The sequence below is a fragment of the Myxocyprinus asiaticus genome, chromosome 13 (genome assembly GCF_019703515.2).
Source record: "Myxocyprinus asiaticus isolate MX2 ecotype Aquarium Trade chromosome 13, UBuf_Myxa_2, whole genome shotgun sequence".
NCBI classification, from domain to species: Eukaryota; Metazoa; Chordata; class Actinopteri; order Cypriniformes; family Catostomidae; genus Myxocyprinus; species Myxocyprinus asiaticus.
This window is the reverse complement of record NC_059356.1, coordinates 41,917,721-41,940,590: the sequence shown is the minus strand read 5'-3', so window position 1 is coordinate 41,940,590 and position 22,870 is coordinate 41,917,721. Positions and strand designations below refer to the sequence as shown.

Below are 22,870 nucleotides of genomic sequence, written 5' to 3'. Positions count from 1 at the left end.
TGGAGGATGACACTTACCACCTTTCATGCGATCCTGCTATGAACTGTAAGATTAAGCGCTAAACCAAAATATGAATTCTTTACCACAGTATGTTACTTTTAAGTTAGCACTACGGAGCGTTGACTTATTTTGCTAACGTTTTTTAATGCGTACAGTTGTGCGAACTTAGTCTACCTCATGTTGAAAGTTGGCACATCAGTTCACCTCTGTAGGAATTACGTGAACTTGCACCGATGTTGCATTCCTCCACCGGTCTACTGAGATTCGCCGTTCAGTTTATTTCTCGGTCTCACTGGAGTCCAGGTAATCCATAATAGTTCTCTTGTAGTGTCGTTTTTTTTTTTTTTTTTTTTTTTTTTTTTACTTTATAGCTAAGCCTTTAAGCAATAATTTCAGAGTCCACACACGCACACACGCACACACACACACACACACAAACACACACACACAAAGAGTTGAAGTCAGAAGTTTACATACACCTTAGCCAAATACATTTAAATCCACAATTCCTGATATTTAATCTTAGAAAACATTCCCTGTCTTTGGTCAGTTAGGATCAATACTTTATTTTAAGAATGTGAAATGTCAGAATAATAGTAGAGAGAATGATTTATTTCAGCTTTTAATTCTTTCATCACATTCCCAGTGGGTCAGAAGTTTACATACACTTTGTTAGTATTTAGTAGCATCGCCTTTAAATTGTTTAACTTGGGTAAAACATTTTGGGTAGCCTTCCACAAGCTTCTCACAATAAGTTGCTGGAATTTTGACCCATTCCTCCAGACAGAACTGGTGTAACTGAGTCAGGTTTGTAGGACTCCTTGCTCACACATGCTTTTTCAGTTCTGCCCACAACTTTTCTATTGGATTGAGGTCAGAGCTTTGTGATGGCCACTCCAATACCTTGACTTTTCTGTCCTTAAGCCATTTTGCCACAACTTTGGAGGTATGCTTGGGGTCATGGTCCATTTGGAAGAGCCATTTGCGGCTGAGCTTTAACATGCTGGCTGATGTCTTGAGATGTTGCTTCAATATATCCACATAATTTTCCTTCCTCATGATGCCATCTATTTTGTGAAGTGCACCAGTCACTCCTGCAGCAAAGCACCCCATGCTTCAGGGTTGGGATGGTGTTCTTCGGCTTGCAAGCCTCACCCTTTTTTCTCCAAGCATAACGATGGTCATTATAGCCAAACAGTTAAATATTTGTTTCATCAGACCAGAGGACATTTCTCTAGAAAGTAAGATCTTTGCCTCCATGTGCACTTGCAAACTGTAGTCTGGCTTTTTTATGGCAGTTTTGGAGCAGTGGATTCTTCCTTGCTGTGCAGCCTTTCATGTTATGTCGATTAAGACTTGTTTTACTGTGGATATAGATACTTGTTTACCTGTTTCCTCCAGCATCTTCACAAGGTCCTTTGCTGTTGTTCTGGGATTGAGTTGCACTTTTCGCACCATACTACATTCATCTCTAGGAGACGGAATGCGTCTCCTTCCTGAGCGGTATGATGGCTGCATAGTCCCATGGTGTATATACTTGTGTACTATTGTTTGTACAGATGAACTTGGTACCTTTTAGGCATTTGGAAATTGGTCCCTAGGATGAACCAGACTTGTGGAGGTCCACAATTTTTTTTCTGAGGTCTTGGCTGATTTCTTTTGATTTTTCCATGATGTCAAGCAAAGAGGCACCGAGTTTGAAGGTAGGCCTTAAAATACATCCACAGGTACACCTCCAATTCAGTACACCTCCTATCAGAAGCTAATTGTCTAAAAGTCTTGACATCATTTACTGGAATTTTCCAAGCTGCTTAAAGGCACAGTTAACTAGTGTATGTAAACCTCTGACCCACTGGAATTGTGATATAGTCAATTAAAAGTGAAACAATCTGTCTGTAAACAATTGTTGGAAAAATTACTCATGTAATGCACAAAGTAGATGTCCTAAACGACTTGCCAAATCTATAGTTTGCTAAAATGAAATCTGTGGAATTGTTAAAAATGAGTTTTAATGACTTCAAATTAAGTTTATGTAAACTTCTGACTTCAGCTGTATACACACACTATATATATATATATATATATATATATATATATTAATTTCCTTGTCCACAGCCTACACCAGAATTAATTATAATGTGGTTTCACTAAGTTTCTTTTAAGGACTAATCACAGTCCTGAATTCACAATATGTACAGTATGATGCAACAACTTCTGAGCTTCATGTTGGTTTAAGACATTGAGAATCTTGTTAAGTTCATTGGTTAGTTTCGATGCCTGTAATATATGTCAGTATTAGTTGATACATGATATATGTGCAATATCAATATTCTACGTTGATATATGAAATGCATTTAACACTTTAACAAAAGACATTGAGCTGATCTCACAATATAATTTTTTTTGCATCAGTGTGTTAAACATTTAATTTTATTTTTCTACAGGGATTGTATGGTGTCCATGCAGGAATGTGTATGTGAAAACAGGGGGATGGAAAACCAAGAAAGTTCCTCAGCGCTACCTGGGCCAGCCGAGCCCGTACACACACCCTCACCTCATCGCACATGGTAATAGAAACAGAGATTGGCAACTGGCAAGACCTTTCCTGTTTAGAGGACACATTTGGCTAACTCCATTCTCCTTCTAGAGAGCATTTGATTGGACAGAAAATTGAGTGCAAGATGAGTCATCAGAATTTTCCCAGAATAGAAATACTAAACATTTTAAATGTATATATATCTGCTAAAAGTTTATTTTGTTTACTGTTAGGAGTACAGTTGCATATGGATAGTCTCAAAGCTCACAGACTTTGAATAAAACACACACATTTTTTATTTTAATTATTTTTGTTTAGGTCTTTAAAAGAATAGTTTGACCAAAAATGAAAATGTATTCCCCCTTATGACATCCCAGATGTGTATGACTTTCTTTCTTCTGCTGAACACAAACAAAGATTTTCAGAAGAATATTTCAGCTCTGTAGATCCATTCAATGCAAGTAAATTAAGACCAAAACTTTGAAGCTCCAAAAAGCACATAAAGGCTATACATATGACTCCAGTGGTTAAATCCATGTCTTCAGAAGTGATCTAACCAGTTTCTGGTGAGAACAGACCAAAATATAACTCCTTTTTCACTGTACGTCTTGCCATTGTAGTCTCAAGGTACAATCATGATTTCAAGCTCGATTACACTTCCTAGTGCTTGACGACAGATGGCTAGATGGTGCTATAGGAATTATAATTGAGTTCAAATCATGATTGCCAAGGAGACTGCTGTCAAGATTTATAGTGAAAAAGGAGTTATATTTTGGTTTGTTTACACTCAGAACCGATTAGATCATTTCATATGACATGGATTAAACCTCTGGAGTTGAGATATTCTTCTAAAAATCTTCATTTGTTTTCAGCAGAAGAAAGAAAGTCATACACATCTAGAATTGCATCAGGGTGACAAAATGATAAGAGAATTTTCATTTTTCGGTGAACTGTTTCTTTATGGAAAGAGTCGTGTTAATGACCTCATCTTGACATTGTCTTCCTCTCAACCCTGCTTTTGTCTTTTCTCTTGACTCTTTCCCCTCTCACAGGTGAGGTAACCCCAGGTCTTACCCAGACAGAATATGAGTTGCGTCGGCAGCGCTTGGCATCTCTGATCGAGATGCAGAAAGAGCGACTGACAGGTTCTGGAATCTCCTCAAACTCCTCCCACATCGTCATCGTCTTATCACATCCCATTCGCTACATGACCAATGACATCCCTTACCCGTTCCATCAGAACCAGGACTTCCTGTATCTGACAGGAATAATGGAACCAGACAGCGCGCTGGTGATGTACGGATCGGGTAAGCCGGACCAGGCCGTGTTGTTCGTCCCCAGGCGAGACCCAGCGCGAGAGCTTTGGGACGGACCACGTTCGGGGAAAGATGGTGCAGCAGCCCTGACAGGTCTAGAGAGAGTTCACAGCACAGAGGAACTGGGCATAGTGTTAAAGAGCTTGAAAGGTAAAAAAAGAAAACAAACATACAGAATATTTACATGTATGCATGTGGCTGATGCTTTCATACATAATGACTTAAGGGGTGGTCACACTATATTTTGCGCTCCATTCACTCCAATTCAAACGCATCTGAACGCGGGAGAGCGTAGACGCAAGCTCACGCGATGAAAATTCACATTACACTGCTGAGGATGGTTCAAGTTTGGCGAACTTGATGGCATTTTAAAACATTTTAAATATATTATTTTTGCTATTTGTGATTTATTATTAAAACCAGTAGCCCTCACACATGACATCATATCCTGGTCCATTGCAAAGTCCGAATTAGATTCACGTGCTCAAAGCCAGTGTGACCAGGGCTTTAAGAGTGTATTCAAGGTTAGGAATCGGGATGTGTTACGATGGTCTAATTGGACTAATTGTGATGTCATTGTCAACTACTTAATCTAGATTGTTTTTTTAATATGTGTGTGTAATATATATATATATACACACACACACACACACACACACACACACACACAGTATATTTATTCGTTTTCATATTTCAGCAACAATACTTTACTAGCATGCTCTGAAATGCCACTGCTTAGGCCATACACATTCAGACAGACATTTTTGGCTGTTGTGTCTTGCGCTATTTTTTTTTTTAGCATCCTTCCACGAGTGTTTCGTTTTTAAAGAGGGAGAGTCTTGTTAAAAATAGTACTTTATAAGATGTGTTTTGAAACCCCGCATTATGCTCTGTCTAACTGTTTTTAATGCAGGCATGTGTCTTATTTAAATGCCCCCTTTAAAGGCCTAAGTATACTTTGGTTTTCCGCTTGCCGCTATGTTTCGTGCATTTCATCATCAACACAGTGCACGTGTAGCGTCCGTGTGCAGCCTAGATTTTCTGGAGAGTTCGCGTCAATGCGCATCGTCTGCACGTGATTTTTGGGTGAACTATTCCTTTAAGAAATGTGTCCTATTACGATCAGGTGAACCAAAAAAAAAAAAAACAGCCTAATTATAAAGGGCTTCCTTAAAACCGACTAGTTACCTAGTCATTCAGACAACCCACGAACTTAGTTGTTTTTGAAAATATGTAGTTTTCCACATTGCTAATTCAAGGTATGCATTTATCAGTACAGTATGTGCGTTTCCTGGGAATCGAACCCATGATCTTGCCACTGTTAATGCTCTACTAGTTGAGCTACAGGAATGTACAAAAACATCCAAGTGATGATGCAATTAATCTCTTAGGAGAAACAATATGGTATGACAGCTCTCAACCGTGCCACCCGCGGTTACATCAGACACACGTGCGCCCCCTGTTGGAGGGAGGACCCATGACGCTGTCTCTCAGACCACTCACTCACTCCCTCAGAGCCATTAAGAGTCCAGCAGAGGTCGCGCTGATGAAGGAAGCAGGACGGATCACCGCCCAGGTAAGAACCGCCCTCATTACGGTAAAATATATACGGTACACCTCGAAATTGAATATTCAAAAATATTCATGAACAGTAAAATAATCATGATCAGTTAGTGAATTCAGCATTTCAGTTTTGCATTCAAGTCAGGGGCATCATGCACTTATTTTGTTTGAGGTGGCACTAAGGTCAGCCACCGCAACCCCAATCCAACGGGAAACAGTATCACTTTTTTTAATAATTATAAAATTTGCAGCTGTTTGTCAATAATCTGAAATGAATATATTTGGTTACATTTTATGTGGTGGCGTGCATGTCTGATATCTTCAGGCGGTTTTACATCACTTTTTTGCATGCACTTTTTATACACGACAGACAGCAGCATAATGGTAAAGGAGGAAAAAAAGAAGAATAAGAGAAAAAGAGTGAAAAAAAGATACATTATTTTTGTTAACCAGAGTTAGGTAATTCCAATGCTTTCTAATAAATTAAATATTTTAGTGGCATTCTTCTTAATACACTTCAGTGAAGTACAAAACAAATATACTTTATTCAAAGAAATATTGAAAACATGTTAGGCCTTTGTAAATGTAGCTTTATGTATAAAAAAAAATTGCCAGCCCAGTATAATTATGCAATTAATAATATGCTTATTGTCTTTGTTTCCCATGATAAACCCAAACAGTATGTACTATATAGGGAATAGGGAGCGATCGATCAGAATGTTCGGGAACTGACTAAAAGCCGAATGGCATCTGATTAAAGTCATGTGGGTCTGAGTGGTCAATGACACGCAGCAGCTGCGAAAAGATAAAATGTTTTTATCTTGCGCAGTGTGTGCTAACAGTCATGAAAAAAAAGCGGCTGATGTCTCGTGAACACAAGTGCTGCTGCTTCGATCAGTTCAGCCACCCACGTCACCTTTCTCCCATAGAAAATATGGAACACGCGGCTACTGAGGAACCATGCAAAACCGCCTTTCACTGCTTAAAGTTTTTATCATGACTGAAAAACAGACGATTCACACTGAAAGATAACAAGCTGCTGCTTTCTTTAAATCTTAAGAAAGTGTAAAGACGCCGCAAAACCTGACAAAAATGCATTTTAGCACCAAAGTAAATGAACAGCGACCAATCAAACAAAAACATAATCTATATTAGTTTTGATAGAAATATTAATTGACTGTTCCACAGAGATCAGACATAGTTGGCAAATGTTAACTGCACTGAAGTTGATGCAATTAATTCGTTTTTATTACCATAACACTGCATTTGCCCGTGGTGCTCGACCTTCCCCATGAACGCAATCTCTGAAGCAGCCACTGGCTGTCGTGTATAGCGCAACATATTTTAATTCACAATTTAAACATGTGAATAAAGATTTCTGCCACAGGCATTCATTTGTACATGCATTAACCATTTAATTAAATTATCAAAGGTACCACACAAATACGTTTTTGGAAGTTCCGATAATCCATTCAAAATCCTCTTGCCTTAAAAATCTGAGGGGGCATGTGCTCCCTCATTCTGAATGGGCATGATGCCTCTGATTCAGGTCACTGTTGATACTGATTTGTATCTTGTATTCACTGAGTTTGTGAAATACAGAGTGTTTGACAGTCAGGAGTTGTGCAAACATACACTGAGCTGCGTGTTTATCTTAAGGCATTTAAGAAGACGATGGCTATGTCAAGAGGAGACATTGACGAGGCACTTCTTTATGCGAAGGTGAGCAGAGGGGCTACATGCGCACACACATAATGTGGACTACACTATGCGTGTGTATACATTCCACTGTTTTAATTTTGGGCGATTTGCATTCTTCGTGCATATTGCCACCTACTGGGCAGGGAGGAGAATTTATAGTAAAAAAGGACTTAAAAATTTATCTGTTTCTCACTCACACTTATCAGAAGATCTGGATTTAATCACTCGAGTCTTTGTGGATTACTTTCATGCTGACTTTATGTGCTTTTGGTCATTCAAAATTTTGGTCACCATTCACTTTCATTGTATGGACCTACAGAGCTGATACATTTTCTACAAATCTTAATTTGTGTTCAGCAGAAGAAAGTAAGTCATACATACAGTATCTGGGATGGCATGAGGGTGAGTAAATGATGAGAAAATTTTCATTTTTGGGTGAACTATCCCTTTAATGGTCACATCACATTCAGTGGACTCTCAAATGCACAGATTGTCTGTCCCTCTCAATCTCTCTCTAAAATGGTGATGCATATGCGGAAGATTTAAAGGGTTAGTTCACCCAAAAATGAATATTCAGTCATTGTCTACTGGCCGCTGTGTTGTTATAACCCTATTTTGCTTTCTTTCTTTTTGTTAACACAAAGGGAGAAATTGTGAAAAAAGTTTGTGCTCAGTGATGTCATACAATGGCAGTTTATGGTGACCACCTCTTCAGACTTCTAAAGCACACAAAAGTATAATTCAGATGTCTTATAAATTATTCCATGAGAATCACAATTTTCTTGAAAGCATACGATGAGCTTTAGTGAGAAACAAACCGAGAACTAATGTATTATTTAGTGAAACTGTTGACCGACCGTTGATCTCCTCTGCTCGTTCATGAGACTGCGCGAGAGCAAGTTCTAGCAGCCCCCGCTTGCGAAATGTGGTGTTCAAGCGAAAACACGTTTTGCTTATCTAAAAACAGGTTCACCACAGAGATAGAAACAACAGAACACAACATAACTGCACACAAACCAGAGAATAGAACTTACTAAACATGTCTGACGAGTTTGTAGTCTGAAAATGGATGCATTTCTATGCCCAGTCTCATTTGTTTGAAACAGAGTTCTCAATCAAACTGAGAGATAGAGGAGGCAGGAATGAACTGGGTAGCATTTGTGACAGACCGACTGAATCAAAACGTTTAGATAAACAAAACGAGTTTTCGCTTGAACGGCCTATTTTGCGAGCAGGGGCACTATAAGATGATAAAAAACCTTCGGGGGCTTTACTGAAAACATTCGGGGCTTAAGCCCCGGTAGCCACCCCTAGCGCTGCCCATGGTGACTGATATACTGTTTCTCTTTCTTGGTCTTCTTTATAGTTTGATTTTGAATGCCGTGCTCACGGTGCTAACTTTCTGGCATACCCTCCTGTGGTTGCCGGTGGAAACCGAGCCAACACACTTCATTACATCAACAACAATCAATTAGTGAAGGTAAAGCACCAAACATCATCACTTATTGGGAGTTTTTTCTTGGAGGGAGAGTCTGGAAATATTTATAATGTAAACAAGGATGATACTGAGTTTTTATTTTTCTTTCTTTCTCAGGATGGAGAAATGGTGTTGTTGGATGGGGGTTGTGAATATTTTGGTTACGTCAGTGACATCACGCGCACTTGGCCGGTGAACGGAAAGTGAGACTGCTGTTTTTAACAAAAGTCTCATTGTCTCAGACATAATGTAGCTTTAATTTCATGCTATTAGTAAGTCATTAATTAGCATTCCAAGTGGAATAGCACTCACTCCACATGCCTGTCTCCAGGTTCAGTTCTGCTCAGAGAGAGCTGTATGAGGCCGTACTGGAAGTGCAGTTAGCCTGTCTGTCTCAATGTAATCCTGGGATCAGCCTGGACTACATATACTCCACCATGCTCGCTCTGTTGTCCCGACAACTCAAAGAGCTCGGAATCATCCCACAATCCTCCAGTGATACAGACACATTGAAGGTACTCTGCATGTTGATGAAGCACAAAAATAATCAGCACACTGTTTCTCCCAGATATGATTAAATTAATAGTTCAAGCCTCTTTTACCAAACTGAGAGTCTCTGAAACACCCAGAACATCAGGAATCATAGACACTCTTTTATTTATTTAATTTAATTTTAACCCCGGCACCAGATTCAAATGTTTGGTCCATTGTTTTACAACTTGGGCTGTCAATTGATTAAAATTTTTAATCAAATGAATTACATGATATACTGATTAATTAATCGCATATATAAATAATTGCTGAAAAGGCCCCTCAGATAAAAAAAAAGCAATATATAATGAATAAATAATTATAAATAGTTATATTTAAATAATACAAAAATATATATTATAAAATAATAATTCAGATAAGATAATTCAGTTAAAAATGCATTGTTATTGTGGCAGACGAGTAAAGCATTGATAAGAAAAAGTGTCTTTAGAAAGCAATATATTGTTTATTTCCATATTTTGAACATAAGCCAATCATTGGCCTACAGTTCACAGCAGTCCATTTTGCAATTAAATTCGTCAATTTGTCTAAGATAGATTTATTTTAAGGGCATTTCTAAGGACGCGTCAATGTACACATGCATCATCCGGACACTTTGAGTGTCTCACTGGTTGCGTCACATCATAAACATACCGTTTTTAAATTGCAAAGTTAAACAAAGTTTGAAACTTATAAAAACATGTTTCGAGATCCCTGCGTTCAGATTTGCGCTCTGGCCAGCTGTGTTTGAACGTAAGAACACATTCTCATATTGTGCTGTCACTAGTGTCGAGCAAGCCTGAGTGTGGTTTGTTGTCTGTACAGCAGCTGCACGTTGCCTAAACAGCTGGAGTTTTGCTTACTGCCCCCTGCTGAAAACAGGTGGTACTTCAAGCAGGAGTAGGAATATTCCTTATTATGTTCCGGGGGCATGATTCAATTGTGCACATTTTTAACGCTTTATTTTTCTATTACTAATGGCAATGAATTAATGCGTTTCACATGCTGTGAACTGCAAAGCAATCGCATTACAAACAGCAGTTCAATTAGTTTTTTGGTTAATAGATGCTTGTCTGTTGGTCTGACTCGTCTTTTTCTCTCTCAGGCTGCTCGGAAATTTTGTCCCCATCATGTGGGCCACTACCTGGGAATGGACGTTCATGACACACCTGAGCTGTCCCGTTCACAGCCACTGCAGCATGGCATGGTTATTACTATAGAACCAGGTGTATATCATTGAGAAAATACTCAGAACTGGTCTTGAAATCACTCGTAGTCAGTTATAGCTCAGCTGGCTACAAAAATCATGTTAACACATACAGTTTAATGTTCATGCTTGTGGCGATACATTTGAAACCATGTGTATTAAGGGACGAGTCAATTATTACATTTTTTTTTTTGTGGTAATCAGCATTATGCCACAAATGCTGTCGACTGAGCTTATATTTACTGTATTGAACCTAGAAGATTCCTTTAAATTCTCATCTCTTCCTCCCATTACCCAGGGTTGTACATCAGTGAGGACGAAAGCTCAAGTCCAGAGCGCTTCCGAGGTCTCGGGGTGCGAATCGAGGATGATGTGGTGATCCAAAATCAGGGGGGGCCCCTCATCCTTTCTGCACACACCCCAAAAACCATTGCTGATGTGGAGAGAGCTTGTGCACAGAGAGAAGACTGAAGGCATCAGGAGAGGGAACAGCAAATGTTTCCAGCATGAGTCTCGGCCCTCCATTTTCCTAACATCTCCCATAGGGTTTTCTTTAAATGCCTTAGAGTGAATCCACTTACTGTGGGAGGTCTATATTTTACAGAACTTGCTCCAGTTAAGTATTAAATCTGGAGAATTAAGAGCTGGACGAGTCTGGGCAGGGTGCACTGTCTCCCTGATACCCAGTTCATTCCTATGCTAGCAAATTGGAGGCTCTAGTTTTTTTGGTTCACGTGATGTATTTAAAGGAATAGTTCACCCAAAAATGAAAATTCTCTCGTCATTTACTCAACCTCATGCCATCCTAGATATGTGCAGAACACAAACAAATATTTTTAGAAGAATATCTCAGCTCTGTAAGTCAATACAATACAGGTGAATAGTGACCAAAACTTTGAAGCTCCAAAAAGTACATAAAGGCAGCATAAAACTCTAAACTCTAGTGGTTTAATCCATGTCTTCAGAAGCAATTAAATCGGTTTTGGGTGAGCACAGACCAAAATATAACTCCTTTTTCACTATAAATCTTGACATCTCCAGTCTTCTTGGTGATCATGATTTCAAGCTCGATTACACTTCCTAGTGCCATCTATTGCTCTGCGCATGCGTCAAGCACTAGAAATTGTAATCAAGTTTAAAAGCATAATTGTGCCTAGAAACTACAATGGCAATATGTACAGTGAAATAGGATTTACATTTTGGTCTGTTCTCACCCAAAATCGATTGGATCACTTCAGAAGACTTGAATTGAACCATTGGAGTCATATGGATTACTTTTATGTTGCCTTTTGGAGCTTCAAAGTTTTGGTCACCATTCACTTACATTGTATGGACCTAGAGAGCTTTTCATTTTTTTCATTTTTTGGTGAACTATCACTTTAACTTGCCCTCCTAAGATCTGAGATAAAGGCTTATAGGAGACACTTTGATTAGGAGGAGACAATAATCTAATGAGCATGGTAAACAATTGTGTTTGTGAGACAATTTATCTGTTTCACAGAGAGAAGCTTTACTTTTGCTTGAGTGTGAATTGAGTGTTTTTTCTGCTGTTTTTATTGTCATAAATGGGGATGTCTTTTTTTCTACCATTGTCAAAATAAATGTCTAATTCTCTGTTTTGCTATGATCTGGGAAAACAATGCACATAAATCATAATAAATAGTCTGATGTCCTGTAACAAATAACTAGAAGAATTATTCAGGGTTTTATAGAAATTAAGCTATGTTGACAGCATTTGTGGCATAATGTTGATTACCACAAAAAAAATATATAATAATTTCGACTTGTCCCTCCTTTTCTTTAAAAAAAAAAAAGCAAAAATCAAGATCACAGTAAGGCGCTTAAAGTAGAAGTGAATGCGGACAATTTTTGGAGGGTTTAAAGGCAGAAATGTGATTCTTATAACTTTAAAGAATAATATTAATTCTGTTAAAATTTGTGTATTATTTGAGCTATAAGTTGTTTAAAACTTTTTGCGGTAGTTTTAGGGTTTACGGCGTTACGTCGTCATGACAATGAAGTTATTTAAATAGGATATATCTTTACACGAAAGGTTTGTAAGTGATTTTATCACACTAAAATCATGTTAACACTCATTGTTTACATCTTGTGGCTATACTTTTGAAACAGTGAGTATTTTAACATTTACAGATTGACCCTATTGACTTCCATTGTAAGTGCATCATTGCAACCAAGATTTTTCCTTCTTTTTGGAAAAGAAGAGTCAAGTTGAAATGACCTTTTGTGGTAATCAACATTATGCAACAAATGCTGTAAATGCTTAACTTCAGCAGATGAAAGAATGTCATACACATCTGGGATGGCATTTTTGGATGATCTGTTCCTTTGAGGGCATTGCCCCTGGATTTGCCTCAAAACTCCCCAGAAACTTCTGATGTTCCCACCCTGACTGACAGTGGAACTATAAATGGGCACACCACCCTGCAGCCTGATGGCAAAATGATTGACGTTGCCCCCTACCCACACAAACATATAAGTGCCCCACCAAAGTCTGCATGTAGTGGCTCTGGAGCAGACACTGAATGTGCTTATGATGCCTAAAAATGCTATCTATTTAGGTAGCTTGCCCTGATTTGAAGTTTTTGAACTGAGCAGACCATGGCATTGCCCCCTAGATTTGCCTCAAGCCCCCCCCCCCAAAAAAACCTCCCAGATGTAGGTGGGTAGCATGCTCTGTTTTTATGTTTTTGATTTGAGCTTGCTTGAAACATGCCAATGATACCCAAAAATGTTGTCTATGTAGGCAGCTAACTAGGTTTTGAGGTTATTGAACTGGGCAGATCATGGTGGGGGCTAGGGGGCATTGCCCCCAAGATTTGCCTCAAAGTAACCCCCCCACCCCCCCCAGATGCCCCCATCCTGACTGATAGCCAAACGAAAAAACCTATAAGTGCCACACCAAAGTTTGCATCCCATGATGTGTTCAAGCCATGTCAGAATTATCGTATTTATGAGTTGAGTGCACACGAACGCCACCAAAAAGATGTAATTACGAGTGGGAAACTTAGGATTTTCTTTGAGCCCTGACTTTCCGAGTTGGGAGCGTGTCAGTTGGCGGAAGCAAATTGTTATTGCTCCCTTTGGAACTTAAGATGCCCCCACCCTGACTGATAGCTAAACGATCAAGGGGCACTCCGCCCCCCGGACTGACAGCGAAATGATAATGTTGCCCCCCATGAACATACAAGTGCCCCACCATTGCATCCTTGTATGCTGAATATGTTTTGATGCCTAAAAATGCTGTCTAGTTGGGTAGCGTGCTCTGTTTTGAGGTTTTTGATCTGAGCTTACTTGAAAAATGTTGTCTATGTAGGCAGAGAACTAGGTTTTAAAGTTATTGAACTGGGCAGACCATGGTGGGGGCTAGGGGGCATTGCACCCAAGATTTGCCTCAAAGTACCCCCCTCCCATAACTGACAGTCAAAGGATCAATGGGCACTCCCCCCCACCAAAGTTTGTATCCTATGGTGTGTTCAAGCCATGTCAGAATTATCGTATTTACGAGTTGGGAGTGTGTCAATTGGCAGAAGCAAATTGTTATTGCCCCCTTTGAAACTTAAGATGCCCCCATCCTGACTGACAGCGAAATGATAACGTTGCCCCCCCATGAACATAAAAGTGCCCCACCATTGCATCCTTGTATGCTGAATATGTTTTGACGCCTAAAAATGCTGTCTAGTTGGGTAGCGTGCTCTGGTTTGAGGTTTTTGACTTGGAACATGCGTATGGTCCCCAAAAATGTTGTCTATGTAGGCAGCCTACTAAGTTTGGAGGCACAGCCACTCTTGCCTCTTTAACTTATGAGCCCTTTAACAAGGCACTTGACCCCCAGGTCTCTTAAATGTGAACCCAAGACCTTTTGGATGTGATACCAAGTAACATTTTCCAAATCAACTGACAGAGTCCTAGACTGTTGAGCATCATTTAACTATAGTGACTTCATCATCAGATGATGCTGGAGCCCCTCGCCCAGAGGAATCGCAGCTCCGAAACAGTACGGAAACGGCACTGTCCGGGAAATCCCGATCGCCATCTCCCCCTCCACCCCCTTTACTAATGTTACTGCACCTCCAACCTTCCCTCCCCCAGCCAGAGGAGTAGAAACAACAAGCCGCCATTTTGTTTGTGCGGAGAGAGTGGAGGCGGCACGAGCGACCGAAAAAAAAGCCACTCGAGCGCCGACCATTGCGACTCTGAGCGCCGCTGGCAGCGAAGCGGCTCCGTCCTCACGGATCCACACCGGTTAAAACACAGACCGAGTGATTAACGAAAGAAGACGGAGGGATATTATAGATTCTCCCGAGTAAAAATCAAAGAACGGACTGGGTTATCCTTTCTTTTTCTTTTTTTGAAACGAAGCGGAAGAGGGCAATACATTTAAACGAAGGGAAGCCCATCAGGGTAAAAGGGAAATAACAGCAGAAAAAAACTCTTCGTCTCGAAGTGGGAAAAATCGGTGAAATTGCATCGCCGGTTGCCGGTGGACTACACTGAAATTGGGGAAAATAGCAGGAACTGTGCAGGCGAAGAGAGACATTTATAAGGGATGAACGCGCAGGGGGGTTCACAGCATCACAAAGCCTGTGAAAGGGGTCTGAGGACCCCCAGATTTTGGGGGGTGCAGCTGGCAATATCGCCCGGATCGGCAGATGCTTCAGACCCGAAATATTACTAAAGCCCATCTCGATTCAGTTTATTCTGTTTTCTATCCCACTGCTGGTGGATCGTCATGCAGTGACAAATCCTTCTATTTGCTTGATTTTTTTCAGTGCATTTAAATGCATGCATATGCATTGATCAGAAAATCTACAACTTCACTTAATTCTCATTTTTAGCCTGTGCATACAAAAACTGCACGATTGCAAGAAAACATCCTCAACTGGGGACATGTTCTGTGCATTAGACAGCCACGTTTGAAAACATTTATTTGCATTTTGCATGCATGAGCCTATCAAAAATATGGACTGTACAGTGTGCGCAGTGCAGAGTGGTCGTGCGCTCTTGAAGAAATGGTCAGTGGTTTTCTGCAAACAGTTTTAACCCCCCCTGCGCTCGTGCACTGGACACATTCACGCAGAGGGCGCACGAGCCATATTCAGACGTGAATGCACGCGTGCACGAACGCAATATACTGTTTAACTCGTCACTTTTCACTCAGAAGAGTTGTTGCAAAATACTAAAACCTTGGACATGAAATATGCAAGTTGTTTGTGATAACCTAAAGTGTTAACTCGCTTGAAAACTCATTTCAGCTCTTTCGTGCACATTTCACACAAGTGTTTGCACCATTGTTATTTATTCTGCAAAGAGTTTGTGCACAAGATTTAATCGGGACTATTTCAAGGATGAAAGGATACATTAACGTTGACATGCATACGATTGCTTAAATCTAAGAACAGTCCTTTGCAATGCATTTATTGTCATCTACCCCATCTTCATTATTTGAGAGGAAATAAAGACAGTGAAGGAGATTAATACGTTTATATCTATTTTAAGGAGTCTGATGGACTTTTAATCTTCCTTCCTTTTAGTAAAAGTGATGCTCGGTGACAAATGAACATACTACAACGCAAAGAGGCGTAATGCTGAATCTTATTGTTTTCTCATAAACATTGCATGAAGACACACGGTCACACCGGAGAGGGTTCTTGTGGCTTTTCCTCATCGTCTCGCACACAACGCCTTAAAGAAAGCCCAACACTTCAGTTCGCCGCCGACAATGGCGGAAAAGACGGACGCAAGCAGCGAGGATAAATCTTGGGAATATTGCTCAGTCGCCGAGGAAGCTACGTGAGTTTGCGGCGAGCTTGCATGACCGCCTGTCCCTCCCTTCGCCAACATACTTTGAGGAACTAAAGAGAAACAAAATCGAACAAGACAGAAAGAAAGGAGGACTGAATATCGAATTGAGAGAATTTTTGTGGACTAGTCTGGCATTGCACGCATCGTCCCATGAAAGGGAAACGGGATTCCGTCCGGAGCTCGTGAACGTTTTCACATCGGCTCGAGACTCAACGGGAAGGGCTATCCTACGAGGGATATATGCTTGAACATTAACATTGCAGGAAAACTATGGCCGATAATGTGCTGGACTCCGGTCCGCCTACAGCTAAGAGGCCTAAATTGTCTTCCCCAGCTCTGTCGGTCTCCGCGAGCGATGGAAACGGTAAATAATAACGTTCACGCGCTGCGGTGTGCAGCGAGTCCCGCGCCTGCTGCCACTGTTCGCGTGCATCCATGGAAAAAAAAAAAACATTCGACTTGTATTTTTTAGAGTTTCTTTTGTTTATTTGTTTGTTTGCATCAATTCCCGGCATTTAAATAACTTAGCTAGCTGGCTAATTAGCTCAATGTTTTCATTTGAAGTTAATGAGGTGTTTTACAATACTCTTTGTGCGTGGTCATCATGGTGTGCATTGTTTTTCCGGGTATGTGTTACACAAAAACTTTTGTCTCGTGCTTCGTTGTAAGATTTCGAGAGCTTGATTTACAAACTGAGCTTGGCGTCAAAGGTTTACGAGGTGATGCATTTAGAGCTTGTCAGTAGTTTGTGCATACAAGGAAAACGCGACATGCACACGGATAAATCACGTCGCTTTGCTGACATGGTTGAGAATGAAGTCTGGAACACTTTGAAACTTTGAAGCATGCAAAAGATGTTTCAAGTTGGTTTACTTTTAGTGACCACTAAACAGTAGACAAATCAGTGCTGCATGGCGTCTCGAGACTGACCAGCATTAAGTGAAAACTTGTCTAAAGCTATCTTTAGTGCCTAGAAAGCCAAATAAAGTGGTGTACTACCGATACCTGTTTTTCAATGGCTAAAACCGATATCTAGAGAGCAGGGTGGCAAATGCTTATATAATTTAATGATAGCAAATACGATGCACACATGATTGCTAAATATAAATACTTATTTTGCACAGTATTCTCAAGTTGAATCTATTCTATTAAGGAAATAGATATTGATAACTGGTAATGTGCACTATCCATTGTCGAGGTTGTCAGTAGATTTTTGGAACTGACACTGAAGGAAAGACCACTGTTAATCGCTTAAGTGGACACAGTTATTGGCTAATACAGATACATTTAAAACGATCAAACATCAGATAAATGGTCCGATATATCGGTCTGTCACTAATATGTAGACCGCACTTAAAAGTTTGCTTGCTTCATACTTAGTGTACATTGCATTTATTAAGTCCTGCCATTACAGTTAAGGCCCCCATTTTGTCCCACCGTTTGTCCATTGTTATCCCATGCCATGTGTTTTTTATTATAGTACCAACTGTTGGACATGCACTCCGGTTCTGCATGGCTTCTGCATAAAATGATAATCTCAGTCTTTCATTTTGAGAACTGCGCACATCAGGTGCAGTATTCTGTAGTAGAGGTGAAGTTTTACCCAACAACGGAGTTTTGCCCAATTTCACCATTGGTGAGTGTAGTGCCACAGAATATAGTAAAGGACCAATATATTGGTTAGACTGACTAATTTAGATGTTAAGCCATTTTGAGATTATCGGTATTGGTAACTGTACCCACTTGGCTGTTTGTTTCCCCTTGTGTCAGTTCCGAAACCTACAGACAGCCTTGTTGATGAAAATTGTAAATTTTGTATAAATATTTATATATATATTCTTGCGGCGTGGAAGCGTGTTTGTTTTATTAAAATACCATTTTATCGCAACAAAACAATTTTTATTTATTTTTTTTTACAGATCAGTATGTACAGATTTTGATGTATCTGACAGATTCAGTGAGTAATTCTTTAGACTATTTTAAACTATAACTTGTTAATTTGTGAGATTGATTAAAAGAACTGTCTCAGAAGAATCAATTGTTTACAATTCGGACTACACTGATTTCGCTGTATGTGTTTTCTTGAGAGCAGCCAGCAATGACAACGCAAAAGAAGGTGTGTTTTTTTTTTGTTTTTTGTTTTAAATAGTTTGTGGCCTTTTAATCTCATCACACATCACTTTAATTTACAATTTACGAGATGACTGAACTCGCAGGTTCTCTAAAATATCATTTCTTTTGCCATGTTGTTATATATATTTCAGAATAGTGGTGCAGGAAACACAGAGAGATATATATATATATATATATATATGTACACCGATCAGCCACAACATTAAAACCACCTACCAAATATTGTGTATATCCCCTCGTGCCGCCAAAACGGCGCCAACCCGCATCTGAGAATAGCATTCTGAGATTATATTCTTCTCACCACAATTGTACAGAGCGGTTATCTGAGTTACCATAGACTCTGTCAGTTCTAACCAGTCTGGCCATTCTCTGTTGACCTCTCTCATCAACAAGGTGTTTCCGTCCACAGAACTGCCGCTCACTGGATGTGTTTTGTTTTTGGCACCATTCTGAGTAAATTCTAGAGACTGTTGTGTGTGAAAATCCCAGGAGATCAGCAGTTACAGAAATACTCAAACCAGCCCATCTGGCACCAACAATCATGCCACAGTCCAAATCACTGAGATCAAATTTTTTTTCCCCCCATTCTGGTGGTTGATATGAACATTAACTGAAGCTCCTGACCTGTATCTGCATGATTTTATGCACTGCACTGCTGCCACACGATTGGCTGATTAGATAATCGCATGGATGATTGTTGGTGCCAGATGGGCTGGTTTGAGTATTTCTGTAACTGCTGATCTCCTGGGATTTTCACACACAACAGTCTCTAGAATTTATTCAGAATGGTGCCAAAAACAAAAAACATACAGTGAGCGGCAGTTCTGTGGATGGAAACGCCTCGTTGATGAGAGAGGTCAACAGAGAATGGCCAGACTGGTTCAAACTGACAAAGTCTACCGTAACTCAGATAACCGCTCTGTACAAGAATAGAGAAGAATAGTATCTCAGAATGCTATTTTGAGATGTGGGTTGGCACTGTTTTGGCAGCACGAGGGGGACATACACAATATTAGGCTGGTGGTTTAATGTTGTGGCTGATTGGTGTAAAAAAAAAAAAAAAAAATATATATATATACACGCATTTGCCGTAATATTTTATATCGGCCACTCTACTCTATAGATAGTTTATTGGCCATTGAAAAACCCATATCGGTCGACCACTAGTAGAGTGATTGAGTGAGGTTCTTTTATTTGCTTTTGTTTGTAGATGGCACGTTGGGTCATTTTGGGCAGCCCATTATCATTCTATGATACGACTAATTATGTGTGATTTTCAGTAAGCAACAATCTGATTTTAGTCTCTTTTCCCACTGTCTTAGATTTTGGCTCTCTGTTCGACCTGGAGCATGACCTCCCTGATGAACTTATTAACTCCTCCGACCTGGGCCTTCCTAATGGCATGGACCAGTTGCACACCAGTCTGGGTGGAGGAGGGATGTCAGTACCCCTTGGCTGCTCAGCCCAGGACACTGCAGCCAAACACAAGCACCTCTCTGAGCTCCTCCGCCCTTGTGGCCCTCCGTCCACCTCCACGGTCACCAGTGGCCCTGGAAACGCGCCCTCCCTGGGGATGATGGGAGGACTGGGTGGCAGCACTGTCGCCCAGGGACTGGGTGGTCCACAGCAGCAGTCTGGCATGATGCCACAGCCTGGCATGGTAAGCATGAACCGGGGCATGATGGGAGTCCAGAAAGGAAATGGACAGCCGCAAAGCATGATGGGAGGGCAGGTGATGAACGGTGCGCCCAGAATGGGCTATGCCAATGTGAACATGAACGCAGGCATGGCTGGTAATGGTAACATGCTTCCGGATTCCCTGCAGCAGCAGAACGTGGGCCAGCAGATGGCACAGGCGGCATTGAGACCTCAGCAACCAGGAGCAGTAAACAAGGTAATGCATAAAGTGGGCCTCTTACAAAACAGAAAGTTTCAAGAAAGCCCGGCAAACAAGCCCGATAGTGACCGGCTACTTTTATATTTGTATTAGGGCTGTCAAACGATTAAAATATTACAATTAATTTTTTGTAGATAATCGCGATATCTTTATAAACATGAGTGGACAAAATATGCTTCATCCAGATGTATTTTTCAGTCATCCATCAACAGAGTTGAACAACAGAAAATTAACACAACTCAATTCAAATTATGTACAAAATATGGTAGTTGTAAGTGTATTATGACAGAATTTATGTGCTTCTTTTTATGGAGTTTTGACAGACAATCCAGGAGCACAGTGGAATTAAATAGCTCTGGTCATGTGACAATTTGCACCACTCATGCAAAAAAGTCTGCACTGTCATTTACAGTTGACAACTCTGTGCAATATACATCAAAAACTCCTTTAAGACCTTGGTCACAATTGTAACCGGTGGGATTAAATGGGTTAATGACAGTGTAGATTACCTGCAGGGTTCCAGCAATGTCTCTAACTTCTGCATTTGCTAGTGCACTATCAAACAGAGTCACTGTGACAGAACCTTGGAGACAGCAGCAGGGTTTCCGATAGCCGGTAATCAGTACCACCACTCCCTATACGCATATTACGCAGTCTGCGTAAGGTACCAACTCCCTAGGGGGGCACCAGAAACTCCACCGGCTGCCTTTACTGGCACGTAATACGTTATTCAATGACCCGGTAGCAGTCGCGGAACCAGGCCCAGTTCCAGATCAAAATCGCTGTGGTTGCTTCTGAAAATAGTGGGGGTGCTCTGTATAAAGTGGAGATGTATCGTAATAATTTTTTTAAAGAAATAAATTAAATCATGTTTAAGTTCTACTAAAACAATGTAAAGAGAAGTTTTTGGGGTTTTTTTATGTACAAAACATTTATTGCATTTATTTATTTTTTTTTTCTTCACATGATCGCTGAAAATGACAGAAAACACTGTACCTGCAGATCAGGACATACTGATTTGCAGGATCACACACGTTTATACGTTTTGATGCAGCATTTTGTGTTCACAGGGATTTTTGTGAGTTTGCTGGGATTCAAGGAAATCTGCTTCGCAATTTACAGTATTAGTATTACATATTCAGCTGAGCAGAGGTGTGCGATTATTTTGGTACAGGGGCCACATCTGCCGTTAAGTAGAACATGGAAGAGAGAAGATAAAAAGTTCTGCATAGTTGTATCTATTAAGCCCAGTAGTAGTAGTGCACTCAAATCTTATTTAACCACCTCCCCAAATCAAAACATTTACCGTCTCCAACGGCTTCATTTGCCATCATGCAAGCATCCAACACAACAGATGGAAAATTACTAATAGCCTACAGATGAACAACTAAAGACAATTATAAATGTAAAGACAATAATAATCATAATAAATAAGCCTAATAATTTCCCTTGTGTTCCCAAAAAAATGATGTCAAATGTGTGTTCTTATCGAATTCGTTTTAGTAATACAGTTAATGCTGCCAAAAGAAAATAATACTCACAGCACCTCCTGAGATGATCTGAGATAATTTGCAGCATTCTCATAGACAGCAGTATTCTTGCAAACAGTTTTCAGATTAATGAAACAGAGAGTGAAAACTCTTTACATGCGCTTGTTCCACGAAACCTGTTCCAGCTCGCCTGGCACGCCTCTGAACTAACAGCGAATCAGACATGAGTAGTAGCTATGTTTCCATCCAAGTTGTGAATTAGATTTATGCGAAAAAATTAGAATATTGCGAAAAAAGTTCCTCCATCATGACTTTGCGTTGTGGATCTATAAGATATTCTTTAAAAGTATCTATACACTGGGGGCCTGGGTAGCTCAGCGAGTATTGACGCTGACTACCACCCCTGGAGTCGCGATTCCGAATCCAGGGCATGCTGAGTGACTCCTGCCAGGTCTCCTAGGCAACCGTATTGGCCCGGTTGCTAGGGAGGGTAGAGTCACATGGGGTAACCTACTCGTGGTCATGATTAGGGGTTCTTGCTCTCAAGTTGTGTGTGGATCGCGGAGAGTAGCATGAGTCTCCACATGCTGTGAGTCTCCGCGGTGTCATGCACAGCGAGCCACGTGATAAGATGCACAGATTGACTGTCTCGGAAGCGGAGGCAACTGAGACTTGTCCTCTGCCACCTGGATTGAGGTGAGTAACCATACCACCATGAGGCCCTACTAAGTAGTGGGAATTGGGCATTCCAAATTGGGAGAAAAGGGGATCAAAAAAATAAAAAAAGGATCAATAAACTGCTCTTCGGGAAAAAGTGCAAGTTTGTGTTTAAATTATTTGCTCTGCAAACTCTATGCAGGCTTTGGATTTTAACTAGGAAACCGGTATTTCAGAATGACCAGGGCAACAATTCAGTTGCAATGATTGGTCCGCTGGTTCGTCCAGTTATGAATTATTTATTTAGTTGCATGATTTTTTTAATGCGTATCTTGTATTCCTGTTAAATTCAATAGGAGTTTATTCTGTAAACGTGTTTCCATCATAGTTTATGCGCATTCCTTCTTATCGAATAAAAAATGTATCCACCTCAAGCGAGTGTATAAGTTTTCCATGTGCATTTTGGAGATTTTATTCACATCTTGGTGTTTCCATCCAGCAGATTTATGCAATATCCTAAAATGCGCATAAAAAAGCAT

At 40.3% G+C, this 22,870-nt stretch overlaps 2 protein-coding genes across 9 annotated transcripts in view; both read left to right on the top strand.

Annotated features, from left to right (window-relative positions):
* Positions 1-11,947, top strand: xpnpep3 (X-prolyl aminopeptidase 3, mitochondrial). 2 transcript variants are annotated; one of them, XM_051715211.1, is made up of 10 exons: positions 1-303; positions 2,445-2,567; positions 3,589-4,002; positions 5,244-5,428; positions 7,075-7,137; positions 8,483-8,596; positions 8,711-8,796; positions 8,925-9,108; positions 10,230-10,350; positions 10,630-11,947. In XM_051715211.1, the coding sequence occupies exons 1-10, from the start codon at positions 234-236 to the stop codon at positions 10,800-10,802; spliced, it is 1,533 nt and encodes a 510-aa protein (XP_051571171.1). In that variant the 5' UTR covers positions 1-233; the 3' UTR covers positions 10,803-11,947. The 2 variants fall into 2 exon arrangements, with proteins under 2 accessions (XP_051571171.1, XP_051571172.1); XM_051715212.1 differs by lacking the exon at positions 7,075-7,137.
* A 2,521-nt stretch (positions 11,948-14,468) lies between these two features.
* The window catches only part of LOC127450308 (histone acetyltransferase p300-like), a 54,420-nt gene continuing 46,018 nt past the window's right edge, over positions 14,469-22,870 (top strand). For 6 of the 7 annotated variants that reach the window (XM_051714294.1, XM_051714292.1, XM_051714291.1 and 3 more), the window contains exons 1-2: positions 14,469-16,518; positions 19,610-20,181. In XM_051714294.1, the coding sequence (XP_051570254.1) occupies positions 16,425-16,518; positions 19,610-20,181 (666 nt within the window). In that variant the 5' untranslated portion in view covers positions 14,469-16,424. Of the gene's footprint in view, positions 16,519-18,251; positions 18,271-19,609; positions 20,182-22,870 lie in introns of those variants that run through there. The other variant, XM_051714295.1, reaches the window with a different exon arrangement.

Coding starts and splice junctions, on each gene's coding strand:
- xpnpep3 (XM_051715211.1), top strand. CDS start 234: ATGTTGCATTCCTCCACCGGTCTACTGAGATTCGCCGTTCAGTTTATT. Junction 304..2,444: donor TCGGTCTCACTGGAGTCCAG/GTAATCCATAAT, acceptor ATTTTTCTACAG/GGATTGTATGGTGTCCATGC. Junction 5,429..7,074: donor CAGGACGGATCACCGCCCAG/GTAAGAACCGCC, acceptor GTTTATCTTAAG/GCATTTAAGAAGACGATGGC.